This window comes from Crocodylus porosus, unplaced genomic scaffold (assembly GCF_001723895.1).
Source record: "Crocodylus porosus isolate Cpor-Errol unplaced genomic scaffold, CroPor_comp1, whole genome shotgun sequence".
NCBI lineage: Eukaryota > Metazoa > Chordata > Crocodylia > Crocodylidae > Crocodylus > Crocodylus porosus.
The window spans coordinates 102,318,217-102,345,067 of record NW_017728906.1 but is presented as its reverse complement, the minus strand read 5'-3'; the positions used below and the strand labels follow the sequence as shown (position 1 = coordinate 102,345,067).

The window sequence follows — 26,851 nt, the reverse complement described above, 5'->3', positions numbered from 1 at the left end:
TGTCAGAAGCTGATTTGGGCATCAATGCCCCACTCTGACCTTGTTTGCAAACAAATACATCCTTTTGTACCGGCTGATGTTTGTGTGTCTGTGATTTTTGCGGGCCTCCAGAGAAACGAACTGCTTTTGTGCAACACACTTATGATTTGCTGCTGGTATGTGGCATTTCTCTTCTACTATCATCAGTTCTTCGAGGTTTCAAAAACAAAGACAAGGGGAAGTTTTCAGCATCTTTTCATGAAGCACAACAAGGAACAAGTGTTTTGAACCCAATTCTACTGAACCAGGAATATCAGGGACAGTGAAGTTGGCTAGCAGTTTATTTGCTACCAATGAGTAATACCATGTCTATGGGTATATATGTTCCATTTTAATGTTTTTCTTTCCTTGTGAAATTTTCAGTTTTAGCTTGTTGTTCATTATTGTGGTTGTTATTATAGTAAAAAGATGTATTTGAATTTTATTTTATTATTATACACTAAGGAAAACTTGATGCCAGGTGTAGTGCATTAGGTACTACTGGGTTTTACATATATATATTATATGTAGATATGTTGCAAAAAGCGGTTCGTTTCTCTGGAGGCCCGCAAAGATCACAGACACACAAACATCAGCCAGCACAAAAGGATGTATTTGTTTGCAAACAAGGTCAGAGTGGGGCATTGATGCCCAAATCAGCTTCTGACCCACTAATTGTGTTTGCAAGCGGAATTTATCTTCTCTCTCCCTGAGCACGTGTGCAGACACCGGAACTCTTACAGCTACTTCCGTTTCATACAAGCATACATGTAGTTACATCATTACATACATCGCATGTATAGTATAATTAGCTACTTAAGTATGCAGGGCGGAGAGGTAAATATGCATCAGCTCATTAAGCATGCTCAAAAACTACAACAGTTCACCAAAAGTTCACACTTCAAGGCCATAGATAATTGAATTTTAGCTCCTGCAATCAGCTTGAGAGAGGCTAAGGCGGGTGAGGGGGAGAAAGGAACCTTGGGCAGTATTTCTCTCTTATCAGGTGCAAGATGCAAGCTGCGCATTTCTAATAATATTCCATTTCTAACATATGTATTTGTGTATGTGTATGTAAACGTGTATATAGGTCTGTATGTGTGTATATAAATGTATATGCATATATAGAGAGATACAGAGTGTGTGTATACACATGCATCAAGTTTTTAGTAAACAAAAAAGTATAGAAGTGTAGATTTTTTTTAGGAAAGGAGGTCCGATTTAAAGAATGAAGTGGAGTTTTTTTAAAGTCATATCCTTTCCATTCCTTAGTATTCAGGAAATACTTTGAGATCTGTAAGTGTAAACTATTATTACTGTTATTTAATAGCCGAGTAAATATGGTATTATGATGACGCTTTCTCCCCAACTGGCACAGGGGGAGAACAAAAAAAACAGTTTTGTAATCGCTTACAAGGAAATCTTGCTAAATACATTGTGTACTTATCTGGGCAGACCAGGTTCTTTTGGGTAGATGTGATCTCTTTCATTAGGCTAACTAGATGGTTGGAAAAATTGTTCTTTGCAAGCTTTGGAGCACAAACACCCTTCTTCAGGCACAGGGAAGGGGTGTGTGTGTGTACACTCCCTTACACACACATACACAGTGATGTAACTGCAGTGGAAAAAACAGGGCAGAGCACAGCCAGTCTGGCCCCCCGCCAGGGCCCCTCTGGCTGGCTCCATGCGGCGAGATCAGCCCGCTCCCCCTCCTCACTGGCGCCCGGGCGATGCCCCACACAACCCCGCCTCCAGCCCTTGGGAGTTGCTAGATCCCGCCCCCCACGTCTCTCTGCACGCTCATTGGCTGAGCGGGCACTTCTCTTGCTCCTCCCTTCCCAGCCTCCAAGCGCTTGTGGCAGTCCCGGGCGAAACTACGCGTGAGGTTGGGGTGGGGGACGGACACTGAGGTCGATACCCTCTGCGGTGCGGCCGCGCGGTCCCGCCGGAGATCGTGGAGCCGCACTTAGTGACTAGCGAAGGCGGTGCCGAGGTCTCCGCAGCTGCCGCGCGCGGGTAACGACTGCCTCTTCTGTTGCCGACACCTCTGCCCCCCCTCCGGGCGGGTTGGCGCGTTCCGGGCAGCCGTGCGGGGGGGCGCGGAGGGGAGCGCAGGTGAGTCGCACGGAGCACGCCCCCCCCCCCGCGACCGGCGCACTCCTCTTTCTGTTTCCGGCGCGGCCGCGACGTCCCCCGCGCGCGCCGAGCAGCAGTCTCCAGGTAGGTGCCGGCCGCGCGCCGGGGATTGGCTCTTCTGCGGACCCGTCGGAGCGCGAGCCCCCTTGCCCGGCGCCGGCGGGGGGGGGGGCGCAGTACAACGCTTTGGCGGGCCCGGCCCTGAGCGTTTACTCTGGGGCCGACTGACGGCGCGGGCAGCAGGAGCACTGCGGCCCCCAAACCGCGAGTCCGCACGTGTGGGTTCTTCGTGTGGGCCGAAGCCAGCAGAGGCCACAGGCTGGGCAGGCAGCGGGGCTCAGGGGCTGAACAGAATGGGGTAGGAGCCAGGAGAGAGTTGCACTTTTATAGACTGAGCTGTGTAGAGAGATAGAGGTAGCTATAGGGGTGACCACCTCTCTCTCTCTCTCTCTCTCTCTCTGTCTGTACATGGGCACTTAGAATGTGTATCTCTTCCTCCCCTGCCCCAAGATATACGGATGTATATCTATATAGTCTGTGTGTGTAGCACAGGAGCTCTATAGATACAACAGTTTACTACCTTGACGTGTTTGTATATCTCTATAACTATGGACTGGGGAGCTCTGCTGGCCCCCGCTCCCCCACCCTCTGTCTGGTCCTCCCCCCTCACCCCCTTTGGAATCATAGCAGCACTCCCCCACACTTGGAGCACCCTGATTGGCTGTTTCTGTCAGCCAGTTAGAGCATGAATAAAGAGTTACCGACGGACAGACTTAAGCTTTTATAATATTAGAATGTACTTTGGTATATATGTAAGTCTCTCACAGACAAGGTTATTTGGGTAAATGTGATCTCTTTTATTAGACCAACTAAATAGTTGGAAAAATTGTTCTTTACAAGCTTTTGGGCACAAACTTCCTTCTTCAGGTATAGGGAGGTCTCTTAGGTGCATATACACACTTCAAGAGATATGTAGTAGATACGTACTCTGCAAGATATATAAACATATCCCTAAGTATTTTAGAGAGCTAACTACCTACCTACATTTATACCTAGTCATGTCAGTCCCAAGGCTTCTGCAACCATTGGGGCACCTTAGGTGCTGTGTGTCATTGGTGATATTTCAGGCAAAGTGAGCTGGTAGTGCCCATCTCTTCTCCAGGGATGGATGGCTGTTGGCTGACACAGAGTCGTCTGCTCTTTGAGAGGTCTTGTCTTGAGTCTTGCCGAGTGTCCACACACCCTTAACCATGCTAGCCCAGGTGGGGGTGCCAGCACTGACTGCCCAACCATGAAACAGACAGTACTGCTTTACATGGTACCAGATAGCAGACCAAAGGCCTGGCTTGACTGGACGTACATATATCAAAGTAGATATAAATGCAGGGTAGAGCAGACTTGTGCCTTATAAACTAGTCAGAGTAGTTGGATATAGATTTGCCTCTCTGTGTGTATACATAGACATGCGCACACACTTTGAGATATCTTTACATCTACAAATATTCTATACATGGATTTGTACATCTTGAAGTGTGTCTATTTAATATATAGAGTTCTATATAACTATAACAAAGTAGATGTACATGCGAGGTAGGTTAGACTTGCTCCTTATAAGACAGCGGTTCTCAACCTATTTGTATCAAGTCCCATTATAAACATCTGTGGACCATCCCGACCCAGTAAATAGTTTAAGTAGAAAACACACAAGTATTTTGGGCCCCAAATACTTGTTGTGCACTGCAGGCTAAAGCAGCTCAATGGTCTTTAAAGTTAAGACAGAAATCAACATCAACAGGAAAATATTAACAGCAATATCAACATATGGCCCTTCATTACTTCCAGGTGACATTCATCCTTGTGCAAATTGCTGGCACCCCTCATTCCTGACTTGCAGCCCCCCAGTTCTGCCAGTGGCCTTCACTCCTGGCCCTGCTGGTGCTCCTTAGTCCTGACCCACAGTCCCCTGACCCCTCCTCCCCCAGGCCATGCTGGTGCCCCTAGCTCCTGACCTGCAGCCCGTCTCCTCCCCTGCTCTGCCAGAGGGGGCCCCCAGCTGCCCCCTTCCCACCTGGGCCAGAGCATGGTGGCTGTGGTAGCTCCAGTTTGTACAGGTGGCAGTGAAGCGAGTCCAGCTCCAGCACAGGCTGGAGGAGGTGAGGCCTGTGGCACCCCTTTTCCTGGGCTGGGGTTCCCACACCGCACCAGGTGGCCTGGCCACGGCCCCCCGCCCCTGGCAGTGTCTTCCAGCCACCTTGCCCCTGTGAAGATGTGCATTAGCCCCAATGCTGCCAGCTTGGCCATGCAGCTCCGTTACCCAGAAAGAGCTCCCTTCCCTGCTCCTCTAGTCCCCATGCCAAGGCCCCCCATTCCCCATAGACTTACCTGCATCCAGCTGCAGGGCTGCTCCCACACCAGCTTCTCTGGCTGTATGCTGGCCACATGGGTGTGTGCATACATACCTGGGATACAGGTACCCCCTGCTTCCAATCACTCCAAGCAGCTCTTTGCAGACTGGAAGGCTGCCAGCCTGCAAGGAGAAACCTGTGCTTCCCCGTGTTTTGCTGTGATTGTTTGTGACCCTTTCAAATATTCTTGCGATCCACTTTTGGGTTGCAACACACAGGTTGAGAAACACAGTTGTAGAATCTATCTATTTTGGTTAGTTTATATGTATCTTAAATTATGTATGTATAGAGCTCTATATCTATATAAAAGGAGCTTTCCTGAGCTGAAGCTCACTTCATCAGATGCTATGAAAGGACTTGCAAAAAGTCTTTCAGTCTGAAGTCTGTGTACCTGGGCTCTGTTCTGAGTGTCAAGCCTAATGCTTCACCCTTTGGTTTGTTTGTTTTCCCAGACAGAGCGCATTGCCCATGGTGCCTATGGATAGATGATTCAGTGGAAACCATCAACTCTGATCTGTTAAAACATTAGTTGATAAGCAACTTGGCTACAGCATCTTTTCCTGAGTTGTGTGCCGTACTAGGTAGCTTTCAGGCACATTTTCCCATCTTAAAGCAAAACAAAATGAAGACCACTTTTCCTTCCTATGTTGTTTTGAAACAACTAAGCGTACCATTTGGCCCTGAGTCTTCTCTTTTATTCTATTCTTTTATGAAGAAAATGAAGTGTTGTGAATCCCAGTTCCTTAGGTACTCTGTAGTGACTATATCCAGGATCTTTCTTTCCATGATAAATGAGAGCTAATGTTTACTGGGGAAAGCAACAAAGCAGATGATAAAGTGCTGTCAGTATACAAACAGGATTTTTTCTTTTCTTCTGTTTACTAAAATCTTGATCTTCATTTTTAGAAAAGGAGGTATGATTTGAAGAATGAAATGGACTTTTTTAAAGTCATAACCCTTCTGTTCTTTAGTATTTGGGAAATACCTTGAGATGTGTAAGTGTAATGTATTATTACTGTTATGATAATACCATATTTACTCAGATACTTGAGGTCTTCTCCCCTCAGTTGGTACCTTTTTATACTCACTTACAAGGGATTCTCACTAAAATTCTCAGTAAATTATATATCATTAAACTGCTGGCAAAAGCAGCAAGTGCTCTGCAGTGGAAACCGACTAAGAAGTTAATTAAATGCAGCCAACACTGAGCATAGGATCATAGAAAATTAGGTTTGGGAAAGACCTCAGGGGGGTCATTTAATCCAACCCCCTTCTCAAAGAAGGACCATCCCATACTAGATCATTCTGGCCCGGGCTTTGTTGAGCTGGGCCTTAAAAACCTCAAAGGATGGAGATTCCACATCTTTCTAGGTAATCTGTTCCAGTGCTTCACCACCCTCTTAATGTGAGAATTTTTCTTAATATCCAACCTAAACTTCCCTTGCTGCAACTTGAATCCATTGCTTCTTGTTCTGTCATCTGCCACCACTGAGAACAGTTTAGCTCCATCCTCTTTGGAATCACCCTCCAGTTAGTTAAAGGCTGCTATCAAATCCCCCTCAGTCTTCTCTTCAGAAGAATAAATAATCCAGTTCCCTCAGCCTCTCCTCAGAAGTTATGTGCCTCAGGCCCCTAACCATTTTTGTTGCTCTCCGTTGGACTGTCTCCAACTTGTCCACAGCCTTTCTGTAGTGGGGGGCGCAAAACTGGACGCAGAATTCCAGATGTGGCCTCACCAGTGCAGAACAGAGGGGAATAATTTCCTCAATCTGTTGGCAGCACTCCTACTAATGAAACCTAGTATGCTGTTAGCCTTCTTGGCAACATAGGCACACTGCTGACTCGTATCCAGCTTATTGTCTGCTGTAAGAGGTGCTTTTCTACAGAGCTGCTGCTTAGCCAGTTGGTCCCAGTCCTGTAGCAGTGCATGGGATTTTTCTGTCCTAAGCGTAGGATTTTGCACTTGCCGTTGTTGAAACTTATGAGATTTCTTTTGGCCCAATCCTCTAATTTGTCTAGGTCACTGAATCCTAGCTCTACCCTCCAGCATACCTACTACTTTCCCCACCATGACTAGAAAACTAAACGTCTGTATTGGGCAAACGTGATAGTTTTTTGGCTTTTTTTCTTTTTAATAAAATTTCATTTCCAGGACCAAATCAGTTCTGAATTAAGTTCCAAATTTCAACTGAGCAAATCTCAGTTGTTCATGTTTGTGTAGCACTACCATTTGCAAGCATACTAACCCCCAGATCAGGGGCAGACAATTTATTTTGGGTGGAGGGCCGCTTCCCGAGTTTTGGCAAGCCATTAATGGCCGCAAGGTGCCCCGCCCCTCTGGTTGCCATCTTGGGACCAGAAGTCCCACCTCCTAACCTCTGACCTTTGCCACCAGAAGCCCCTCCCCTGGTCCCCCAGAAGTACTGCTTTCAGCAAAGGGTTTTGCTGTCTCGGAAACAGAAAAATACCAAATTGTATTCTAAAAATCAAACATCTACTACAACGTTAATTAGATTTCAAAAAATATTTTTGTTCTGATTACATGTGTTTGTGTAGTGTGCGTAGAGGTGATTGTATAATAGCTTAAAATGAAATCTTACTCTTGTATATGATGGGGGGTGGGTATAGGTTTGTGGGGGCTGTGGGTGTGTTGGGGAAGGTGTGTGTGTGGCGGGGATTTGTGGGGGGTGGATAGGCATGGGGATATGGGTGTGTGTAAGTAGGGTAGAGGAGCATGAAGGTGTGTGTACGGATGTGTGGGTGGGTATGGGGTTTTTGCAGGGCTGTGAGTGTGTGGGGGGAGAGTGGCTGTGGGGGGGTTGTGGCATGTGTGGAGGGAGAGGGTTTGCCCACAGGCCCTGCCTCCCCCCCACAGCGGGCAGTGCTCCTGCCAATGCTTCTCCAAGCCTGGGCTCTGCCCTCCTGTTAATCCTGGCTGTGGGGCACCAGCACAGGCCCATGCTGCCACTTGCAGCCACTTCCCCCTCCCATCTGCCACTGCTGCCCTTTTCATGCTGCTTCTGGGTTCCTCCTCTCTGCTCCACCCCGCTCGCCTCTCTGGCACCAAGTCCCAGCTGCACGGCTGAGACCACAGGATGCAGCAGGAATCGGACTGGCCTGGCTGGCACTGCACGGAGCCAGGCAAGAATCGTGGGCCCAGGCCAGTTCCTGCTGAGTCCTGCAGCTTGGCACTGCAGCTGAGAACCATGTGGTGCTGGAGTGGCGGCAGCTGCAGGCAGCAAAGCAGGTTAATGGCTGCGGCAGGTGGCGGGAGAGTGGCAGTGAGCAGGTGTGTGGAGCTCAGTGACAGCTGGGCAGGAGTGTGGGGCCCATGCCACTGTGCTGTGACCAGTGTCAGGTGGGGCATAGGCTGGCAGGGGCTCTGTGGAGCTGGGCAGGGCTGTGTCAGCAGGGAGAGGGGGGAGCTAGCCCAGTGCAGGCCTAGCCCTGCACTCCTGTCACTCTGCACTGGGTCCCACCAGTGCTGGCCCTGGCAGACTGGTGTGGGCTCCCTGCCTTCTGCAGCCATTTCCATGCTCTCCCCCTACTCACTATCTATTCCGGTACCATGTGATTCCTGGCTGCAGAGCCAAGACTGCAGCAGCTGGCCCAGCACAATCCTGCGGACTGGGGCAATTGACCACGGTCCCCCCCACTTCCTTATCTGAATTTTTATCTGGTGCAGGGAGTCAGGAACAGCTCTAGGGTCCGAGGTCAGAAGCTGCTGCTAGGCATGGGCTTCTGGCTGGAGCTGGGGGAGGGGGGCAGGACTAGACCAGACTTGCTACTGTGGCTGCTTAGTCCTGCCGCTGGCTCCCCCTGGGTCCTACTGCCACTGTCTGCTGTCATCTTTGACAGGCAGGGGCAGATAAATATTAATTTTCTAAATTTTTAGGGGACCAGCGCGCCAGATAATAGGCTGTATTTTGTCTGCCCCTGTCCCAGACTCATCACTCTGAGGTTTCAGATACTCCCAAAGCCATAGCAGGCATCCTACATGCAAGCTCCAGACCTGAGGGCTTTGGAGTTCAGATGCTCTCTAGTTTCACTTGCCCCTAGCCAGGATAGGTTAGTGCAGCCCATTTGAATTAGACATGTGGTAGTGCTTATTAAGTGCAGTCCCCCTCAGTGCTGTCTCTTGAATTTATGGTGAGCCACTCTATTGCATAGATTTTTACTACTACTTCACTCCCAGAGTTGAGCTGCACCTTTCTTTTCCCCTCTTAAAGAGTCCTGTTTCTTCACCAGCTTTAAATGCCTGGCAAACTTCATGAAATGGGATCCCAAATAATTCACCCAGAATCCCTCTGTTGCCCCCTCTCTCAGCATGGCACACATGATTAGTATGACCCTGACCTCCATTAGGTGAAGCAAGACCAGATTGCCCTGTGCTTTATCTTCATATAAATTTCTGGACCATCCCAGGACAAAAACACCTGATTCTCATCATGAGTGGTGGCTAATTAGCGCTAAGTGAAGTGGTTAGCTGTGTTTATTTTTTTTCTTTACGGAGAATTAACCTATTTTTTATTTTAGGTTTAAAATAGTTGATTTCAGCATTCTGTCAGCACAAAATATGCAATTTGCTAGTTTTAACAACATCTTAAAATCGTGTTCTGAAAATAGGTATTAGGACATAGTTCTACATCAGTGTACATTCTGAAATACTTTGACATGTATTGCCGTTCTAATAATTTGTAACTATTAAGAAGCTTTGCTTAAAGTTTGTATACAATGTAATTACTAACTGAAATATATAGTGCTAACTCTTTTTCTTCTTGCTTTCAGGCACCTCATCTGTAGCTTGCAATCTGCAGGCAATGATGTAGGCTGCTTTTGTATTTTTAAAAATTGAACATCTCTTAGCCAAATAAAACCTTTTTGTAGCATTCAATGCCTAACATTGCAGAAGATGAAAGGGAGAATGGTCCTGGAAATAATGAAAACAGACCTGGGGAAAAATCTCCAGAAATGACTCTTCATGATGCTGTGAAGCCATATTGCACTTCAGATACCTCCACTACATCCTTGGGTCCTAGCGGAGATGGGCTTTATCCATGGGGATGTCCTGTGACACACACTCGAGAGAAATTTTATACCATCTGCTCAGACTTTGCTTTTTTAAACCGAGTAACATCTGCTTGTAAAAGCCCAAGTGCTACAGTTAGTGCCTGCCTACCAGATAGCGCTGCCTTAAATATTGGAAATAGTACACCTGATTTCATTGGAATTCAAACTGGTGCTTCAGAGATAATCTACAAAGAAGATGCTAATTTGGAAAGTTTGTCTAGTAGTCTTGGAAAACTTCCACTGGCCTGGGAAATTGATAAATCAGAGTTCAATGGAGTGACTCCAGGTCTGAAAAACAGAGAAGGTAATACATTACATTACATTACTGCAAAATGTTTTTAAAAAAATGCTTGTTGGGTGAAATTCAATTAAAGAATGGAGGGGCCAAAGCCAATTCTGCTATTTACATCCTGCAGTGAGGTGTATAATGAGCTTGTGTGCCACTTGCATGCTGTAGAAGGGCTCTGTGTGGGGGAACAGATGCTGGCATGAAGGTCTCTGCAGATGTTTTCAAGATGGAAGATGATTTTTATTTTCCTTGATCCTTCTGTGCAGAACCCATGAATCCAAACTTTATATACAAGTGATTTTATTCTTGAAGTATAGATTTTCAAGCTTTTGGGGAACAAAATCCAAGATTTAAAATCTTTCTTACTCATAGCAGCATAGAAAAGTAGGGCTGTAAGGGACCTTTAGAGGTCATTTAGTTCAACCCCATGCCAGAGGCAGGATATTCTTATACAAAATATCCTATAAGAATTCACTGTATAAGCTATTAGTAAAACTACACCTTCAACCCTGATATAATCACAAGACATAACACCCTAACCTGCCACAGGTAAAGCAGGGGGATAATGGCTTATGTGCTGTTAAAATATGATAGATTTGGGAAGAGACAACGGACGAAGGCAAAACCCCCCATAGTCTATGTCAGTATGACTATTCTTGACCTCAGGTATGGGGATCAGTATGACTCTGAGCGGAGGAGCAAGACTCTTCTCTGGACTCAAATCTCTGGGTTGACATTCTAGCAGATGCTTTGGCCCACTTGTTAAATTCCACAGCCTTGGCTGCCGCCAATACCTAGTGTTTCTGAGGAAAGTGCAGAACAAAACTCTGACATGTTCAGCAGCAGATGGGTATGGGGGGCAGAGAGTCCTTTCTGGCCCTGTGTGGTAACCAGCAAAGCCCACAAGTACTGGAAATACCCCTAGTAGAGCATAGGCTAAAGGTGGGCAATTACTTGAGCTGGCGAGCCACTTAACAAGTTTTGGTGACCTGATGAGGGTTGTGTATGTGCACATGCACTCTTGTACAGTTACTCACTTGCATACTCACCTGTACCCACATTCCTACATGAGCTTCCCACAGCTGGACCGAGGGTGACACCAGAGCAGCAGTGGGAGTGGAAGCATGGACCTGTATGGGGCTGTAGCATCTTCTCTGCTTCTCCCCCTGTCCCTCTGCACTGCCTGTCTTGGCTGATGCTGGCAGGCAGGAATAGGGCTGAGAGCCATGCACCAAAGCCAGGGTCTGGTCTTCACAGCCCTACAGAGCTGGGATGTCCCCACCTTTTGACTTCCCTTCCCTCTGCCTACTGTGTAGACCCCAGCTGGTGGGGCCAGAGTGGGAGGGGGGAAAACTGAGCCCATCTGCCAGGCAGGTGGGTAAGGCTCTTGCCTCTGCTAAGCAGCCCTGCATGCCCACCCAGCACCACAGGGTTGGACTCCATATTCCAGGCCGCCCCTTAGTGCCAGGTGGGTGGGTGAAGCTGCTTCCACCCGCTGTTCCCCACCATAGCAGCAAAGGCCAGAGCTGGAGCTGCCTTCTGTGAGCCTGCCAGTTGATTCTGTCCATTGGTCCGTGTCCTACTCTGCAGCAAGAGAGCAGGTGTTTTCCCTCCTTATGGCAGCCTTTTCATAGTTGAAGTCTGCTTCTGCAAGCTGAACTTGTTTGTGTTTCCTTCAAGCCCTCCCTGTATGATTTGCCTTCCAAGCCTCTTTCATTTCTGTCTCATGCCTCTGGAGCCTCACTAATTTTTTCCATGTCCTTTCTAAGATGTGGAGCCCCAAACTGCGCATGCTACTCCTAAGGAGACCTGACCAGTGTTGAGTAGAGAGGCACTATCACCTTGTCTTGCACCTAATTGGTGCATCTACATGTGTACTTTATTGCAGAGCTGACTAATTAGCTCTGCATTAAAAAGTCACTGTCTACACATACACCCATATTAGGGCATAGTAAATGAATTAACTCTGCTATAGGATAGTACTGTCCAGGACAGATACTATCTTACAGCAGAGTCATTTAATGTGCCAAAACACTTGTGTAGACAGTGACCAAGGCTGGCTGGGGCATGAGGGTGTTACAGTGCAGGGGCTGCCTGCTGACTAACCCTGCACTGTAGCGTGCTTCTGCCCCAGCTTGCCCCTCCACTGCCCACTGAAGCCTGGGGCTGACTCCCCAGCCCCCCTGTCAACTCAAGGCTGCTCTGCCTTGGCTCAAACAGCTGCGGTCCTGGGCACACCTAAAAACGCTGTACCTAGGAGCAGCTGACTGTCACAAACTGTGACAGAGTTTATTGTTGTGTACTAATTGCATGTGTAGATGCACCCAGTGATTCAGCCCAAAGCTGCAGTCTGTTGTATTGAGTCTGTGATCCACCAAGACTCCTAGACCCTTCTCTGTAGTTTTGCCTTCCAGCCAGGTGTCAACCATTTTTGTCTTTGTGTTTTGATTATTTTTTCCAAGGTGGAACATCTTGCATTTCTCACTATTAAGCTTAATCCTGTTACTTCAGCCCAGCTTTCCAATTGGTCACCACTCTGAATTGCATTCCTGTCATCTAACTGCTCACAATCCTTGCCAGTTTAACGTCATCTGAAATTTTGCTTGAGAAGCTTTCAATTCTGGCATCCAAATCATTAATAAACATGCTGAACAGCACTGGGCCCAGGATGGACCCCTGTGTGCTTCTGCTTGAAACCTCCTGTCACTCTGGTCTGGATCCATTTATAAAATGCATAAATTACCCTTTGCTTAAGGCTTTTGAGCTAGTTATCTATTCACCTTTACGGTAGTTTTGCCTAGTCCACAGTTCTCCAGTTTGCATTTGAGAAGATCATGTGGGACTTGGTCAAAAGCCTTTTTGAAATCCAGAAATGCTATATCCACTGCTTTTCTTTCATAAAGCCAAGCAGTTTGTTGAAGAAAGATCAGGTTTGTTTGGCTTGATTTGTTCTTGATTAATCCACTCTGACTGCTTATGATCAGCCTTTCTTCTTTCAGATGTTTGCAAACAGACTTGCTTATAATATACTTCAGTAACTTCCTGGGTATCGAGCTGAGGCTAACTGGTCATAGTTCCCTGGGTCCTATTTTTTTCCCCTATTTTTCAAGAGGGGCACAGTGTTTGCTCTCTTTTAGTCCCCTGGTACCTCACCTGTCTCCCACAACTTTGTAAATATTGCCAAGAGTTGCATAATCCAGACTGTGTTTCTGTGCATCAGGGCGATGTACGTGTTTTTATTATTTATACTTTATTGATTTTACGTTTTTGGTGCTTTTAAATGTAGATTTCAATCCTATGTTAGCTCTAAATGGATTTATTTTTCAAAGGGGAAAATTGCTAGTCTTCATTTTTAATTTGATGCATCTACGCTGGTAAAACTGCTGAATAGTTCCTGTGGGAATGGGGCAAGAAGAAAATGAAATTTTATAATGCAATTATACTTCGAGGATGTCAAAATTTCCCTGAAGAAACTGTGCATATGTTTTTAATCTTCTTAAATGGTTAGGGAAACTGTTTTTGAATGATTAGGGAAATTGTCTTTCTTAGGTCTGTAGACATATCTAGACATTACTATTTTTCCTAGAAGAGAGTGTATACAGGTTTCTGGCTCTTCTGCAAGAACGTTAAGTCACCCAACCAAGAACATCTCTCTTCTCACACACTAATTGATTGTTGTATGCTTCTCTTGGGTGGTAAGGACCAGCAGTATCTCACAGTGCACACACTAAGAGGGAAGAAGAGAGAGCACTGGCTTCAGTAGTCTGCCCAGGGGCAAGCTGTCAGCCCTGTGGGGACTCTGCTGTGAATCTCTCCCCTGAAGAGATCTGGATTACCTCAGGTCTTTGCAAGGAAAGGACATTCCCCCTAGGCTGGGAGCATTCCTCTACAAAGACTCAAGGTGTATTTGCCTCCTATTTCCTGCCAGACTGAGGACCTGAACTCCACTGCCTCTGTCTCCTGCCCCATGCATCCCTCCAAGGAGACCAAGAGGGGTGCACAGAATGGGAACCATTCTCCCATGAGTGAAACCATCCCAGGTTTACTGAAAAGTATGGAGTGATTGAGATCTGATTCCAGATCTTAGAACTGTGTGCCTGTCATTCATGTGTGGTATGGCAGGAGATGTAGTTGTTTAGATTGGAGATTAGATCCCATTGTGCCTTTAAATAAACACCTGACAACATCCGCGATTGTCATTACTGTGCATAGTATTGTCTTCGTTAAGGGTACATTGAATTCCCTAACAAGAAGGAATTTAAAAGGGTATGATCAGTGGTACCTTGCATATTAAATGTTTAGCTACTTCTAATATTTTTTTCAGGCAATATGAAGAAACAAGTAACCAAAAAAAAATCCTCAGACAAAAAGAGCAAGCAAAACAAGGAGTGTTCTCACTATTCAACGTTTGAGGACGTAAAGCAGCGGAAAGTGCTAGACCTCAGGAGATGGTAGTATTTTTTTTTTTTTTAAAGCATTAATCTAGTACCCAATTTCTTTGTAAATATTGAAGGTCCTCTTTTAAATCTTACTGTATACTTTTTATGTTGGGTGGAAATGTATTGAGATACATTTTACATATCAAAGGCAATGAACTAACCAAAATACTTTCTGCATGAAGATGTTGGTTATTTCCCTTGTGGTGTTCAAGATAACTTTCTCTATATTAAGATATTCCTACTTAAATAAGTTTGTGGGTGAATGTGGGTACTATTAAACAAATAAAACCACTAGTGTGCCCAGACATTGACTAGCCTTGTTTCTGCATGCCAGTACCATTTATCCTTACTTTCTATGTTTCTTTGCTATTTTGGGGGCCATTTGAAAAAAAATTATCACTTGCATAAAAATGTGAATGAACTTTCTGTGAACAAGAAGTTAAATTGACATAAAACCACTGAACTAATAAAACCTTAACTGGTTCTGTGGCATGCTTAATGTAAAGAAACTGACCTGAAATCATCTTTATTGGTAAAATACCAAAAATGCAATTTAGTAAGGATAGCAGTATTGGAAGTATTGATCCACAGACTGACCGTCTTAAGGCCTTGTTATACTAAGACAAAAAAAAATCCTTATCAGGTCATTAACATATATCTACCCAGACTTTCTTACAGCTTGATGATGTGTAGTCATTGTAAGGTAGGATGTAGTCCTGGTGCAAATCTAAATGAAAGCAAGACTGGACTTGTTTATGCCAGGTTTTTTAAAAATTCATGCAAGGATGATGCTGTTTTTAAAAAGTGAGAAACATGTCCTACAGCCCTTGACACTAGGATAAATGATCTCAAATGAAAGTGCAGCCCGATGCAGATCTTTAAATAAAGAAGATTTACTGTCTCCTTAGGTACTGTATTAGCCGACCACAGTACAAGACTTCTTGTGGAATTTCGTCTTTAGTATCTTGCTGGAATTTTTTATACAGCACACTGGGAGCTGGAAAGTAAGCCACCTTTATTTTGTTTCTGTATCAAGGAATATAAATGATTATCTCAATACTTTTAAGCATAATTCATTATTGTTTCCTTTTTCAGCCTGCCACCTATTACTCAAGAAGAGGCTTTGCATATATTGGGCTTTCAACCTCCATTTGAGGAGATTAGATTTGGTCCCTTTACTGGAAATACAACTTTAATGAGGTAACATTTTATATTTTTTGAAGCACTGATGCATGGAAAAATAGCTTTCTAAAACTAAACATTTAGAATTTTATTTCTCAAATGGCAATAATGTGCTCGTAAATAAGATAGACTATAAACCTTGCAATGATTTAGCTAGCTGTGGCTTCTGAGTTCTTCATGATCAAGCTGTAGGGGTTTTAGCAATAGTACCCAGAGTTGGGTTTTTTTTTTTTAATAACTTTTTTTTAAATATATTTTTGTTCTAACATTTGTGTATAGTACCAAATTGCTAGCATTAGTCATTGGGGATTAAAGTTGTTTTCCTTCACAGTCAGGTAAGATTTCCTGCAGAATTATATAAGAGTGGAGCTGGAAGGGGCTTCAGGAAACCATTGAGTCCAACTCCTAGTCAAGGCAGAATCATTCTTATCTAAATCATCGTCTACACATGTTCATTCATTTTTTAAGAAAAGTTTAGATAAACAACTCTCTCATAACTGCTAGGCACAATGCCTGAGAAATTTAAACAAGCTAATTTGCCACAGGTAAAGGAGGTTGACACTGTCTGGGTCCTTCCACTCCAAGGACAGGAAGTAGTTTGTTACTTTTCCAATGTATGCAATAGTAACCTGCTGGGAAACGTTTTTATTATCAGAGGTTCACCTTTCTTGAAGGAGGCACATCAGCCTTCGTTTTAGTTTGCCACGTCCATTCACTAAAAAAAGTAATAAAAGGACTCAGATGCTATGATAGGTCTATGTACAGACTTGTTGAGGAATTGAACGAGATCTTGCATGGCTGTTTTCTGGTTAACACATAGCAAATTCATGAACTTTTTGAGATAGGGCCGCAAAGGAACTCAAGCACCAAAGTGGCACCTCCCCACATGCTAGACACATTACTCCAAAACAGTAATCTTTAAAACCATTGCTCAGATACTTTCTAACTCTGTAGCTACCTCAGTCTTTGCAGTTTAAGATGAACAGTTTAAGGCAGCAGAAATGTAGGCATGTTTAGAGTACTCATCCCAATATAAGGTACTTGCCTACATCTTCTACCTTCTGTGAATAGCATAACTGCCTGGTGATAGGCTCCTTTTCCAAGGACTATTTCTGTATTTTATCCAATAGTAGTTTAAAGGATGTGACTATTCTTGGTACAGAGATTGGAACCCAGGGCTTTTCTCACATGGCCTAACTTGTAGACTAAAGAGTCATGTTCATGCTTGGAGTCTCTCTTGCCCAACAAATCATTACCTGTTGTTTGAAACTGTCTTATTTTGCATACAGGGGAGGGTAAGAGCCAACCTGGGCAAAGAAAGCCTGAATCTTGGTGGTCAGGACCCTGTCCTGGGAGACATTTGGCTTTGTTAGATCTAGGCCTTCCACATCTTGGTTGAGTGCCATTGCTACTGGGCTGCTGTATCACTTGTAGGCTGCTGTTGATGGAAAAATTTCAGCCACTGAACTTCAGCATTCAGAGGCAAGACGCATTTTCCTTGAAGCCCAGAGAAAGATACTTGAGCCTGAGGAAGGGGTTAGAATTGAGACAAAATCCTGTCTGCAGAATTTTGTATTGCTGTTTTAGGTGGCTTCCTAATTTATGGGTTCTGAATTGCTGTTCTAAAATGTCTTGGGTTTGTGGATACTGCTACAAAAGCCAGGCATCCAAAGTTAGATGCAATGGTGCTGAATGTTGCAGTGCCCGTGTCCCATTGTGGATTTAGCTGTTTGTTCATTATGTTGTTGATCAGAATAAGCAAGACTAAGGTGAAAATGCTCCAATGTGAGGAATTATTATTTATTTGTAGTTGGATAGCACAGCAGCCCTAACTGAGATCGATGACCCTTACACTGGGTACGTTATAAACACCTAGGCTGCTTGCAATGTTAAAAAAGAAACCAGAAAAATGCACTTTACCAGAAAAAGCAGCATGTTGCTTTGACCTAGCTCTTCATCATTTGTATAGATCAGGTGCTTCAGCGGGGCTTTTTGGCATTTTTATCTAAAAGCTTTTTCAATCAGCTTTTAGATAAAAGCCCCACTAAAGCACCCAGTCTTTACAGACGTTGTGGGAGCCAGGTCCAACTAAGTTACTGCCTCTTCTGGGCACACGTGGGGCTCATCATGGGAATGAGTTAAACTAAAGTACTGTTATGGTTTTTTTTATGTTTGTAAGCAGCCTTAAAGAACTGCTCTTGTTCCAAAGAGCTTACATCTAAATTGCCAAGAGTGAAAAAGGTGGAAGATGGTATGCTATAAATATTGATAAGAAACAGTAAATACTGAAGCAGATTAGTTCTTTAGTTACTGAAATCCATAAAATAATTTTTTTTTCAGATGGTTTAGACAAATTAATGATCACTTCCATATAAAAGGATATTCCTATGTTCTATATAAACCTCATGGGAAAAACAAGACAGCTGGAGAAACGGGTAAGTAAGCAATCCTAAAAACACTACTTTTACAATCTATAAATAAGGAAGACTTAGAGCTGTAAAATGCAGTAGAACAGGAAGTGCAGAAGAACAACTTATAGAATTAAGTAAACTCTCAACCTAGAGTACAGGAATACTACCAAATGAGTCTGAACTACATACATTTTCCTTTTTCCTGCCTGCCTTAATGCTCTTTCTCTTCTTTACCAAAATAACATATTTCAAGTAACGGTTATGAAAAAGCAGTGTTCCAAAGGTGCATAGAGACCTTTGGCTTTCCATCTTATTTTGCTAATCCCTAATATGTATATTTATTGTAACACTGTGTTCTGCTCTAGTATATTTTAGCATTTCAGTATTCTTTCTGCAAAAGTTATAATTCTGAAATTACAACTTAAAAATAATAAATGAATGCATTTGTTAGATATTTGGTCCCCCCCTAAAATATTTTTTTAGTCTTGAGATCAAATTAAGCAATTTTCTTGCTAGAAATTGATCAGTCAGTGCTTGTTACATGAACGAGGTCTTACATTTGAAAGCTTTTCTAACTCTATCCCTACTGTGCTGTAGGGTTAATATTCATCTATTCAATAAAAAGATGCCCTTAGAAATCCTTGCTTCAAGCATAATTTCTGGACCATCACAGCTACATCACTTAAGCACTATCATAGTGCTTGAAATACTTTCAGTATATGTATCATACCTATTTAATAACTTGGTGAATTAATACTTCAGTAATTATCAACTTGCTAACCCTCAAATTGTTGAGGTGAAAGCTTGAACTGTCTTTATCTTCTGAATTCTGACCAGATGATATGCCTGTAGTTTTACTGTCAGTTCTGTTCTGAATGATTTCCTGGATTGTGTCAACTTTATGATATTTTTTTAAAGATGTTTTGATTAGTTCTGTCAGTTGTTATTTGTAAGATGAATTATTTGTATCTGACTTCTCATTCAAATGATACATGTTTCAATTATGCACTGTTTCTAGAGATACAGATTTAGTGTTTTAGGCTATCACTGATGTATGGGATAGAATCTGAAAGGCACAAATCAGCAATTACATGTTCAGATTGCAGACCTTTACCATACAATATGCTGCTGCTTATGTGATGTAAAAATTAAAAAAGGCTGGCAGGTAAGTTATCATTTGCTTAACACTGAATGCAAGAGCAAAAACACTTTGGATGATCAGACTTTTCTTTGTAGCTTCAGGGGCCTTGGCAAAGTTAACACATGGACTGAAAGATGAATCGATGGCCTACATCTATCATTGCCAAAATCATTATTTTTGTCCTGTTGGATTTGAAGCCACCCCGGTAAAAGCTAGTAAAGCGTACAGGTAAGAATTTGGTAATTATGCTTGCTGAGAATCATCTACCAAAATGTTAATTGTAAGGTAATATCACTTTCTTAAATTGCATTTCAGTGTGCTTTGGAAATGGTAAGCTAACAAGTGTTAATACCTTGATTGCATTTATGTTCACGCAAAAAAGTACCCAAACCAGTAAATGTTAGTACATATTTCTACATAGACTTTGGCTCAAGTGAATACAAATAAGACAAATCCTTTGGGAGAATTTCAACAGAAACATGCAAGAATATTTTGAAACTATGTAGAAACACTTGAGCAGGAATGTGCATTTCTCTGTGGATAACTAGCCTCAGCGCATATCTGGTGTGTGGTGGGGTAGGGGAGGCTGGAGCCAGCACCTGGATTGGCTCTAGCAACTTTACCTGGGGTTCTGGGGGCCTCCCAGGGCTGCAGCGGTGGTGAGCCAGGCACGCAGAGCATGGCTCTGGCTGACCAGGCTCCAGTTTCAGGCAACATGTGCTGTAGCCATGTGTACCTTGCCGAGTATTGTTTTGCACAGATCTCCCTAAACCACCCCCCCAAATCTAGAAAAAAGGTGGAGGTGAGGAGTGTGATCGTAGTGGGGAGCAGTGATTTAAAACAACCATAAGACGGGAGTTGATAGTAATAAACAAGGATCCTGGTTTTCTCTGATATAAAAAAAAATCCTTACTTCTTGGATTAAAAAAAGTAAACCAAAATCCATATTTTTCTGTGACTGACTAAAATGAAACACCATGTAGTGGTGTTTCAAGCTTTCAACTCAACCATATAGTGGTTTTGTTTTAATCGGGGAAAAATGTGGATTTGGAGTTACTTTTTTTAATCCAAAAATTGGGGATTTTTTATCAGAGAAAACCCTGGTAATAAATACCGATTTTCTGATTGATAAGAGAAGTGAATAGGCATGAAGAAAAATATACTCCCAGTGAAGTGAAGAAAAATAAAGAAATGTTTTAGTATACTAGGCACAGAGTGGTAGCAGTCCATTACAAAAAGGACTAAAGATATTACTAAAGAAATTATTGATAATAGGTGTATTGAATATATTTGCTCTGTAATTTAGAGAAAGCTGCATAATATAACTGCAGTGCAGGATGGTCTTTTCCAATAGTAATTCAACAATATAAATGGATGCTAAAGCTAGGCTTTTTTAGTTCAGCAAGTTTGAATAACTTGCGCCTAGGAATCCTAAATGAGCTGCCTGAAGAGCTCTTATGTGTAGTTAATTTAGGCTTTTTAGTAACTGTTAGAACACTGCATAAATTTCAAACAGCTAATGTGCTATTATTAAAAAGGATAAACAAAACATTGGAAAACATAATGGAACTGCCAATACAGCTAATTACAAGATCTGTTTTCTAGTTTGGCATTAATTATGTTATCCTCCTAATCTCTTCCAAAAAGACATAGTTGGACAAATCTGGCATGTGGTTTCAGTTTCTCTAAGGTAGTTGTTCTCAACTTGTTTAGAGTTAATATACCCCTCCAAGACTTTTCGGAATTTAGTGGCACCCTATTTAAAGAAATGATTTTATATCTGTTATATATATTATAAACATTAACATTCTATTATTAATGAATATGTTATTAATATTGAGTGGTGGGGCTGTAAGGGATAGACTGGGGACATCTGGCCAGCAGGGACAAGGTTCTGGTCTGCACACTTACACATGGGTAGTGCTGTAGGGGTGGGAGGGGCCCTGGTAGGCAAAATGATACATGAGGCCTTGGAGATGGGAGGAGGGCTGGCCAATGGGGTGCCGGAGTGCAGTGACTGCTGCTGCGGCTAGGTGGGACTGCATCAAGCCTTCTGCATAGCTGGATCAGGAAGCAGCTGTGGCAGGAGCACAGATTTTTGCCACAGCCCTTTCTGGTCAAACACTTCATGGCGTCTCCTGGAAACATGTGCGGGGCAGATGGAAATGTCCTGTGTGCCTCTGTTTCCAGGTGACGTGGGATTCTAACTGAGAAGCAGCTGCAGTAGAAAGGTGCATGCACTACCTAATATTAAATTATGTAGGCAGGTGCACTGTTTCTGTTGCAGCCCTTCTTGCTTTGGCTCTGTATGTGGTACCAGCTTGGGAGTTGACTGCTGCTGATGCCGCTTTGTAGAACTGTCCTGCACATCTCCAGGAGGCACATTTGAGCTGAACCGGGAATAGCTGAAGCAGAAGGGGTATGGGGTATGCCTGCCAATATAATTTAATATAGGTTGGTATGCTTTTCTGCTGCAGCCACAGTTTGTCTCCTATGTACTTCCTGAAAACAGAAGCAGGCAGGGCAGTTTCATTCTGTGGTGGTGCTGGTGCTGTAGCACCTCTGCCAGGTGCTTATAGAGTCCCAGTTGATAACCAGTGCTCTAAGGGATTTGGCTTCTTATTGTGCAGTATTTTAATTTGGGACTAGTTAACTTATGTTCATGGTATTCATTAAATGGATGAAGCTGGTTGGCAGGCTTTAATGTAACTGAAGATCAATATCAGGTGGGTGGCTTTTTATTACTTGGGTTTTTCAGGTGCTGGTTCTTGGCTCAGTGGTATTTAACAACTTTTTTTATTAATGATCTGGAAGAAAGAAAAACCATTGCTGATGTAGTTTGCAGCTGTTGCTTCCCCCTTAACTTTGTATTAAATAAAGATGGCTAGGCCACTTGCTGCAGAGCAGTCCAGATTACTTAGTAAACTGCCAAGCAAACTATGTATTTTGTAGTATTAAAATCCAAAGTCCTGCATCTAAGGGCAAAAAATATATGCCATGCTTGGAGGATTGAGAACTCGGAAAAGAACTTGAGTGGTGGTGTGGGTAATAGTTGATAATTGATTGAACATGAGTTTTCTCATGCGACCAAAACTGCTGTTGAAATCCTGGGTTATATAAACAATTGAATGTGGCATAGGGAGATTATATGTTAATATTTTCTGTCGTTAGTGTGACTTCTAGTGGAATATGGTCTCCTTTTTGGTGTCAGTGCCTTTCTTGATAAATTGGAGAGGACTTGTAGAACTGCCACCCAAGATTAAAGGTTTGAAGAAAGTGCTTTATATATTTATATATTTAAATTCAGGAAGCTCAGCCTACTGCACTTAGATCAAAGAAATGTTAAAGACATGAGCTATACATATCTTGCAAGGGCAAAAAAATATGTTGCTTATTGGGTCTTCAGTCTAAAGTATACTATGACTGAATGGCTGGAAGCAAGATAAACCCAGATGAAAAGTAAGGCATATAAAAGGAAGGGGAAATCAACTTTTGGCACAATATAACAAGATGTGAGGTAGACTTTTCAATCACTGCCATATTTTAAATTAAAATTGACAGCTTTTTCCTCGAAACAACACTATTTAATTTGAAGAAGTCCCTTGAATTCCATACTAGACTAGAGGTCAGACTAGGTGACCATTCTGTTCTCTACTGACCTTATCTGTAAAGGTGGTAGAAACTGAACAACTAATTATATAAAAGGACTGCTCTTGGTAGTCTGCCACAATTCATGTCCAGTTATTCTTGCCTTATAGTTGTGAGGTGGAATTTTTTATAAAAATCCCATCACTAGTATAAGAGCTGCTAGACTGGGTTTGGGTGGCCTGGGTTCAGTTTCCAGGTAAACCACAGACTTCCTGTGTGATCTTAGGTTGCTGGACTTGGACTCGGGAGACCTGGGTTCAGTTCCAAGCTCAACCACAGACTTCTTGTGTGATGTTAGGTAAGTCAATCTACCCTGTGCCTTAGTTCCCAACCTGTAAATTGAAAACAGAACTTCCCTACTTTAGAGGGATATTTTGTCAGTAAATACATTCATAGCTGTGACAAATAAATGTCATCAAATACCTGTTCTTTGGGTAGTAATTTTGGAAACTGAGGTACTTTATCTTCTCTTTAAAATGCATACTGCACAGGCAGGTGATGGGACAAGCTTCCCTAGTCCACCAGTCTTCTGGAGCTTTGCCACAGATAGAATGATTCTGAAAAGGTAGTGTAGAATTTGGTTTCTTTGTGAAGGCTGCTGGCGAATTTTTGATTTGATGTTAGTCTGATTATACATTTTATTTATGTTTACATCTATAAAAATATGACTAGTAGAGACTCACTGAAGCCGCCAGTTTGTTTAATGTCGGCAGTTGAACAGCCATTGGAAAGTAATAACTTTCTGCTGGAATGTATGCCTTACAAGCAGGAAAATAGGTAGTTTGGGGTCACTTAGAAGGCAGTGTTGGGGAAGAAGGTTTTTTCCGGTTTCTGGAATCTTACCTCTTCATCGCACACCAGACCCTATATTATGGTCACGTTACAAACCCCTTTTTGAGCCAGTCAGACCCAACTTTTAGTGAAAGGAAAGTCGGAGGGAAAGGTGCCCTTTTTGTCTGAGGAAAAGGGTAATCATTTTCATAGTATTTTCAACCCCTGTTGACCACTTCAGCAAGAGACTGAACCAGAAATCAGCCCCCATATTTGTTTCTGTTACGGTGATAAAAAATAACTTGGGTAATCTCTCTTAGCTTGCTTTTAATGCTAGTGCAATATTTAATAGTTCAGTAGTCAGCCATTCATGTGGTAGAGACAAACTACAGTTTTAAATTTAGAATATCCTAAAAATCGGTAGCATTGTTAATATATTCTTTTTCTTTGCAATGCATGCGAGTCTTACTAGGATTACATCTTCTGCCCAACAGAGGTCATCTTTCACAGCAAGAAGTGGAATATTGGATCTTAATTGGAGAACCAAGTAGAAAACACCCTACCATTCACTGTAAAAAGTAAGTTGGGGGCTGGGTGACCTACAGGGCCAAGGGAGTCTGAGGCTCCAGGTGTGCAAGGCCCCCTGCAGCGAATCAGTGCAGCCTGGCATGTGGTGGGGCACAGCAGTAAGGACTGCACAGTGCAATAGGGGGCCCAGGTCTATGGCCCAGGAAGTCATGCAGCCTCCAGCCACTCAGAAATTGGATAATTCTGACTTAAAAGAAACTGGATGTTTTAAGAGTTGTTGTTCCTTTTCAGTGGCAGGGGCAACAGAATGATGAGTTTCTGATATTTAGAGTTCTCAAAGTCTTCGGAAAAATTGGGATTTTAGTGATAGATATGAGTTTGTATAGTATTACATCTGTATTAGCAATTCTGTGATCAACTCTGTAACTTGTCACAAGTTTTGATTTAAAGAGAGTGAAAAAATCTCACATATCCTTACACAGGGCCATGTTTTGAGAAATGTGTGTGTGCATGCACACAATAAAACCTTGTTAATTTTGCTACCTGATATTTTGAATTCTTGGATATTTTGAAACTATTTTTGTTCCCCAACTGAAAGGATAGCTTTTTGTATGCTTTAGGATACAGGCAATTCAAAATATGGGTACTTTGAAATTCACGGTACTTTTCTGGTCCCTTGGAACAGGAAAGCCTCATTGTTTTGAAATTTGACATCCTTTTATAGTTTCTGGAACCAGGAAAATCTCATTAAATACTTTATCTATTGTTAAACTGCTGCCAGAAGCAGCGTATGCTCAGTTATGAGAACCAACTATAAAGAGCACCCAGCACAAGGTCAAGGTCTGTACTTACTAAATATGCCAGTGAGAACCCACCATAAAGGTAGGTTAATACAGCCCACTTGAAGAAGACATAGTACCCACTGTGTTCTGTCCCACTCACTGCTGATTCTTTCACTCACTGAACCAATACATCAACTACATTTCAACTTCCTCTTCATTCCTACAGCTGAGCAGTTCCTTTTTTCCTTATTTCCAGTTATTTCTATTTCTTTGTCAGCCTGTCCAACAAACATCACCAAACCATTTATGTAGATGAGAGGCTCTGTTGCTTCCTCTCTTGGCCCATTGCATGTGACCAGTGTGGCTCTGCCCTCCATAGGGTAGAGCTGGACCAGGTAGCCACGTGCCTTGTCCGCATATACATTTTTGGAGGGACCCAGGACTTGTGAACACAGTCACAAGTGGAGGGCTGCTTAGCACATGGATCCTTGGAGGGGGGGGGCAGTATCTAGAGTACACACGCATACTGACTAGTACTGGGGTCTGGGGTCACCATGGCTTGAAACACTGTTGACTTTGCTGGGCCCCAGCCCCATAAACTGCATTCTAAATAACAAGGCTTTTTGGCTTTGAGCTAATATCTTACATAGCTTGCGTTATGTACAAACTTACTTAGAAATATTTTTCAAAAATGTGTATGCTGAGATTTAGAGTAGCTTATAAAAAGATTAAACTAACACAGTGATTATACAACTAAGTTTTTCTGTTAACATTCTATTTGAAACTAGCACCTGCACAACTAAGTCTATAAAAACCACAGTCATTTGCATATATACATACAAACTACTATGAGTACATTTATTTTGTACCCATTTATTTTGAAGTCATTCTTTTTTTGGTCCCCTGAGTTTCTAATGAATGAGGTTTGTGTGTGTGTGATTGTAAGATAAAATAGGCAAATAAGGACACTGTTGAAGACTCAAGTTGTGTATGGAACTTTTAACAGATTTGTGTTTAGAAAATATGAAGTCTGTTAGAAGTACAGTCTGGAAAGTATTGAACAGTTTGCTCAGCTTTACTTGACATGGGACCTACAAGGACTTAGTTTCTGAAGGGGAGAACAACATTAATCTAAAAGACCAGAAATCCTGAAAATCTACATCCTTGTTTAGAATATGCCTTTCAACAAAAAGTTTTCCCTTAATATTTCCCCGCTCCTGCTTGTTTATGGGATTGTCACAGATTAGGATACTTTTAAGTGAAAGCTCTGCATCAGGACTTCTCCATAAGACACCTTCCCTGGTCTCTCCCTCGTGTAGGACCACTAGAAGCTAGCCTTGGCATGGCTTTTTGATGGGCAATATTCTGGCCCCAGACCTTTGCTCTTTTTTGCCTCTGTCTTTCCTGGCGACCTGTGCCATTCCTATCTCAGAGCTCCTCTGGTCAGCTCCTGGGAAGGGGTGTATTTTTTCCTTTTTAAATGAGAGAGGGTCAGACTTACCTTGTCTGGTGTCTCCAAGTACCCCCTGAAGCCAGCCCAAGCATGGCTTCCAGAGTAGGTGGAAGTCCTGACTTCTTTAGACTGAGATCCTGGCTTTTGGGGTCTGTTTCACGGAGCTACCTTCTGGTTCAGCACCCGAGTGGGAGACTTTATGTTCATGGCCACACATGCAAGCATGTGCGCTTGCAGCAGGTCAACTAGAGGTGGTGCAAATTGGAGCCAGGGCTTTTTGCCCCATCACGTGTGCCCCAGACATGCACTTTGTTGAGGAGCAAATTGTGCCACTTGGGGCAAAATAACCCTGCCTGGCTCCTCCCGGATCTGCAGCCGGGGGAGCTAGAGCCTGGGGCCAGCACCTGTGCTGTCCCCAGCAATTTAAAAAGCTGCCCTGTCCTGGCCCCAGCAGTACAAAAAGCTGCCCTGGCAAATAGCTCAGGGCTACTCACTCTCAGGAGATTCTGGGGCCCAGTAAATTGGTACCTGGGGACACTACCCCTTGTGCCAGCTGGACTGCTGAAGCAGCCCTGAGC

General features: G+C 43.2%; 1 protein-coding gene across 3 annotated transcripts in view; it reads left to right on the top strand.

Annotated features, from left to right (window-relative positions):
- The first annotated feature begins 1,870 nt into the window (after window positions 1–1,870).
- BIVM (basic, immunoglobulin-like variable motif containing) overlaps window positions 1,871–26,851 on the top strand; it is a 29,244-nt gene continuing 4,263 nt past the window's right edge. The window contains exons 1-9 of one of the 3 annotated variants that reach the window (XM_019529687.1): window positions 1,871–2,034; window positions 9,348–9,933; window positions 14,243–14,369; window positions 15,266–15,361; window positions 15,453–15,557; window positions 17,880–17,974; window positions 19,187–19,319; window positions 22,966–23,037; window positions 24,005–24,088. In XM_019529687.1, coding sequence (XP_019385232.1) covers window positions 9,453–9,933; window positions 14,243–14,369; window positions 15,266–15,361; window positions 15,453–15,557; window positions 17,880–17,974; window positions 19,187–19,319; window positions 22,966–23,037; window positions 24,005–24,088 — 1,193 coding nt within the window. In that variant the 5' untranslated portion in view covers window positions 1,871–2,034; window positions 9,348–9,452. Of the gene's footprint in view, window positions 2,035–2,143; window positions 2,239–9,347; window positions 9,934–14,242; window positions 14,370–15,265; window positions 15,362–15,452; window positions 15,558–17,879; window positions 17,975–19,186; window positions 19,320–22,965; window positions 23,038–24,004; window positions 24,089–26,851 lie in introns of those variants that run through there. The other 2 variants (XM_019529685.1, XM_019529688.1) reach the window with 2 other exon arrangements.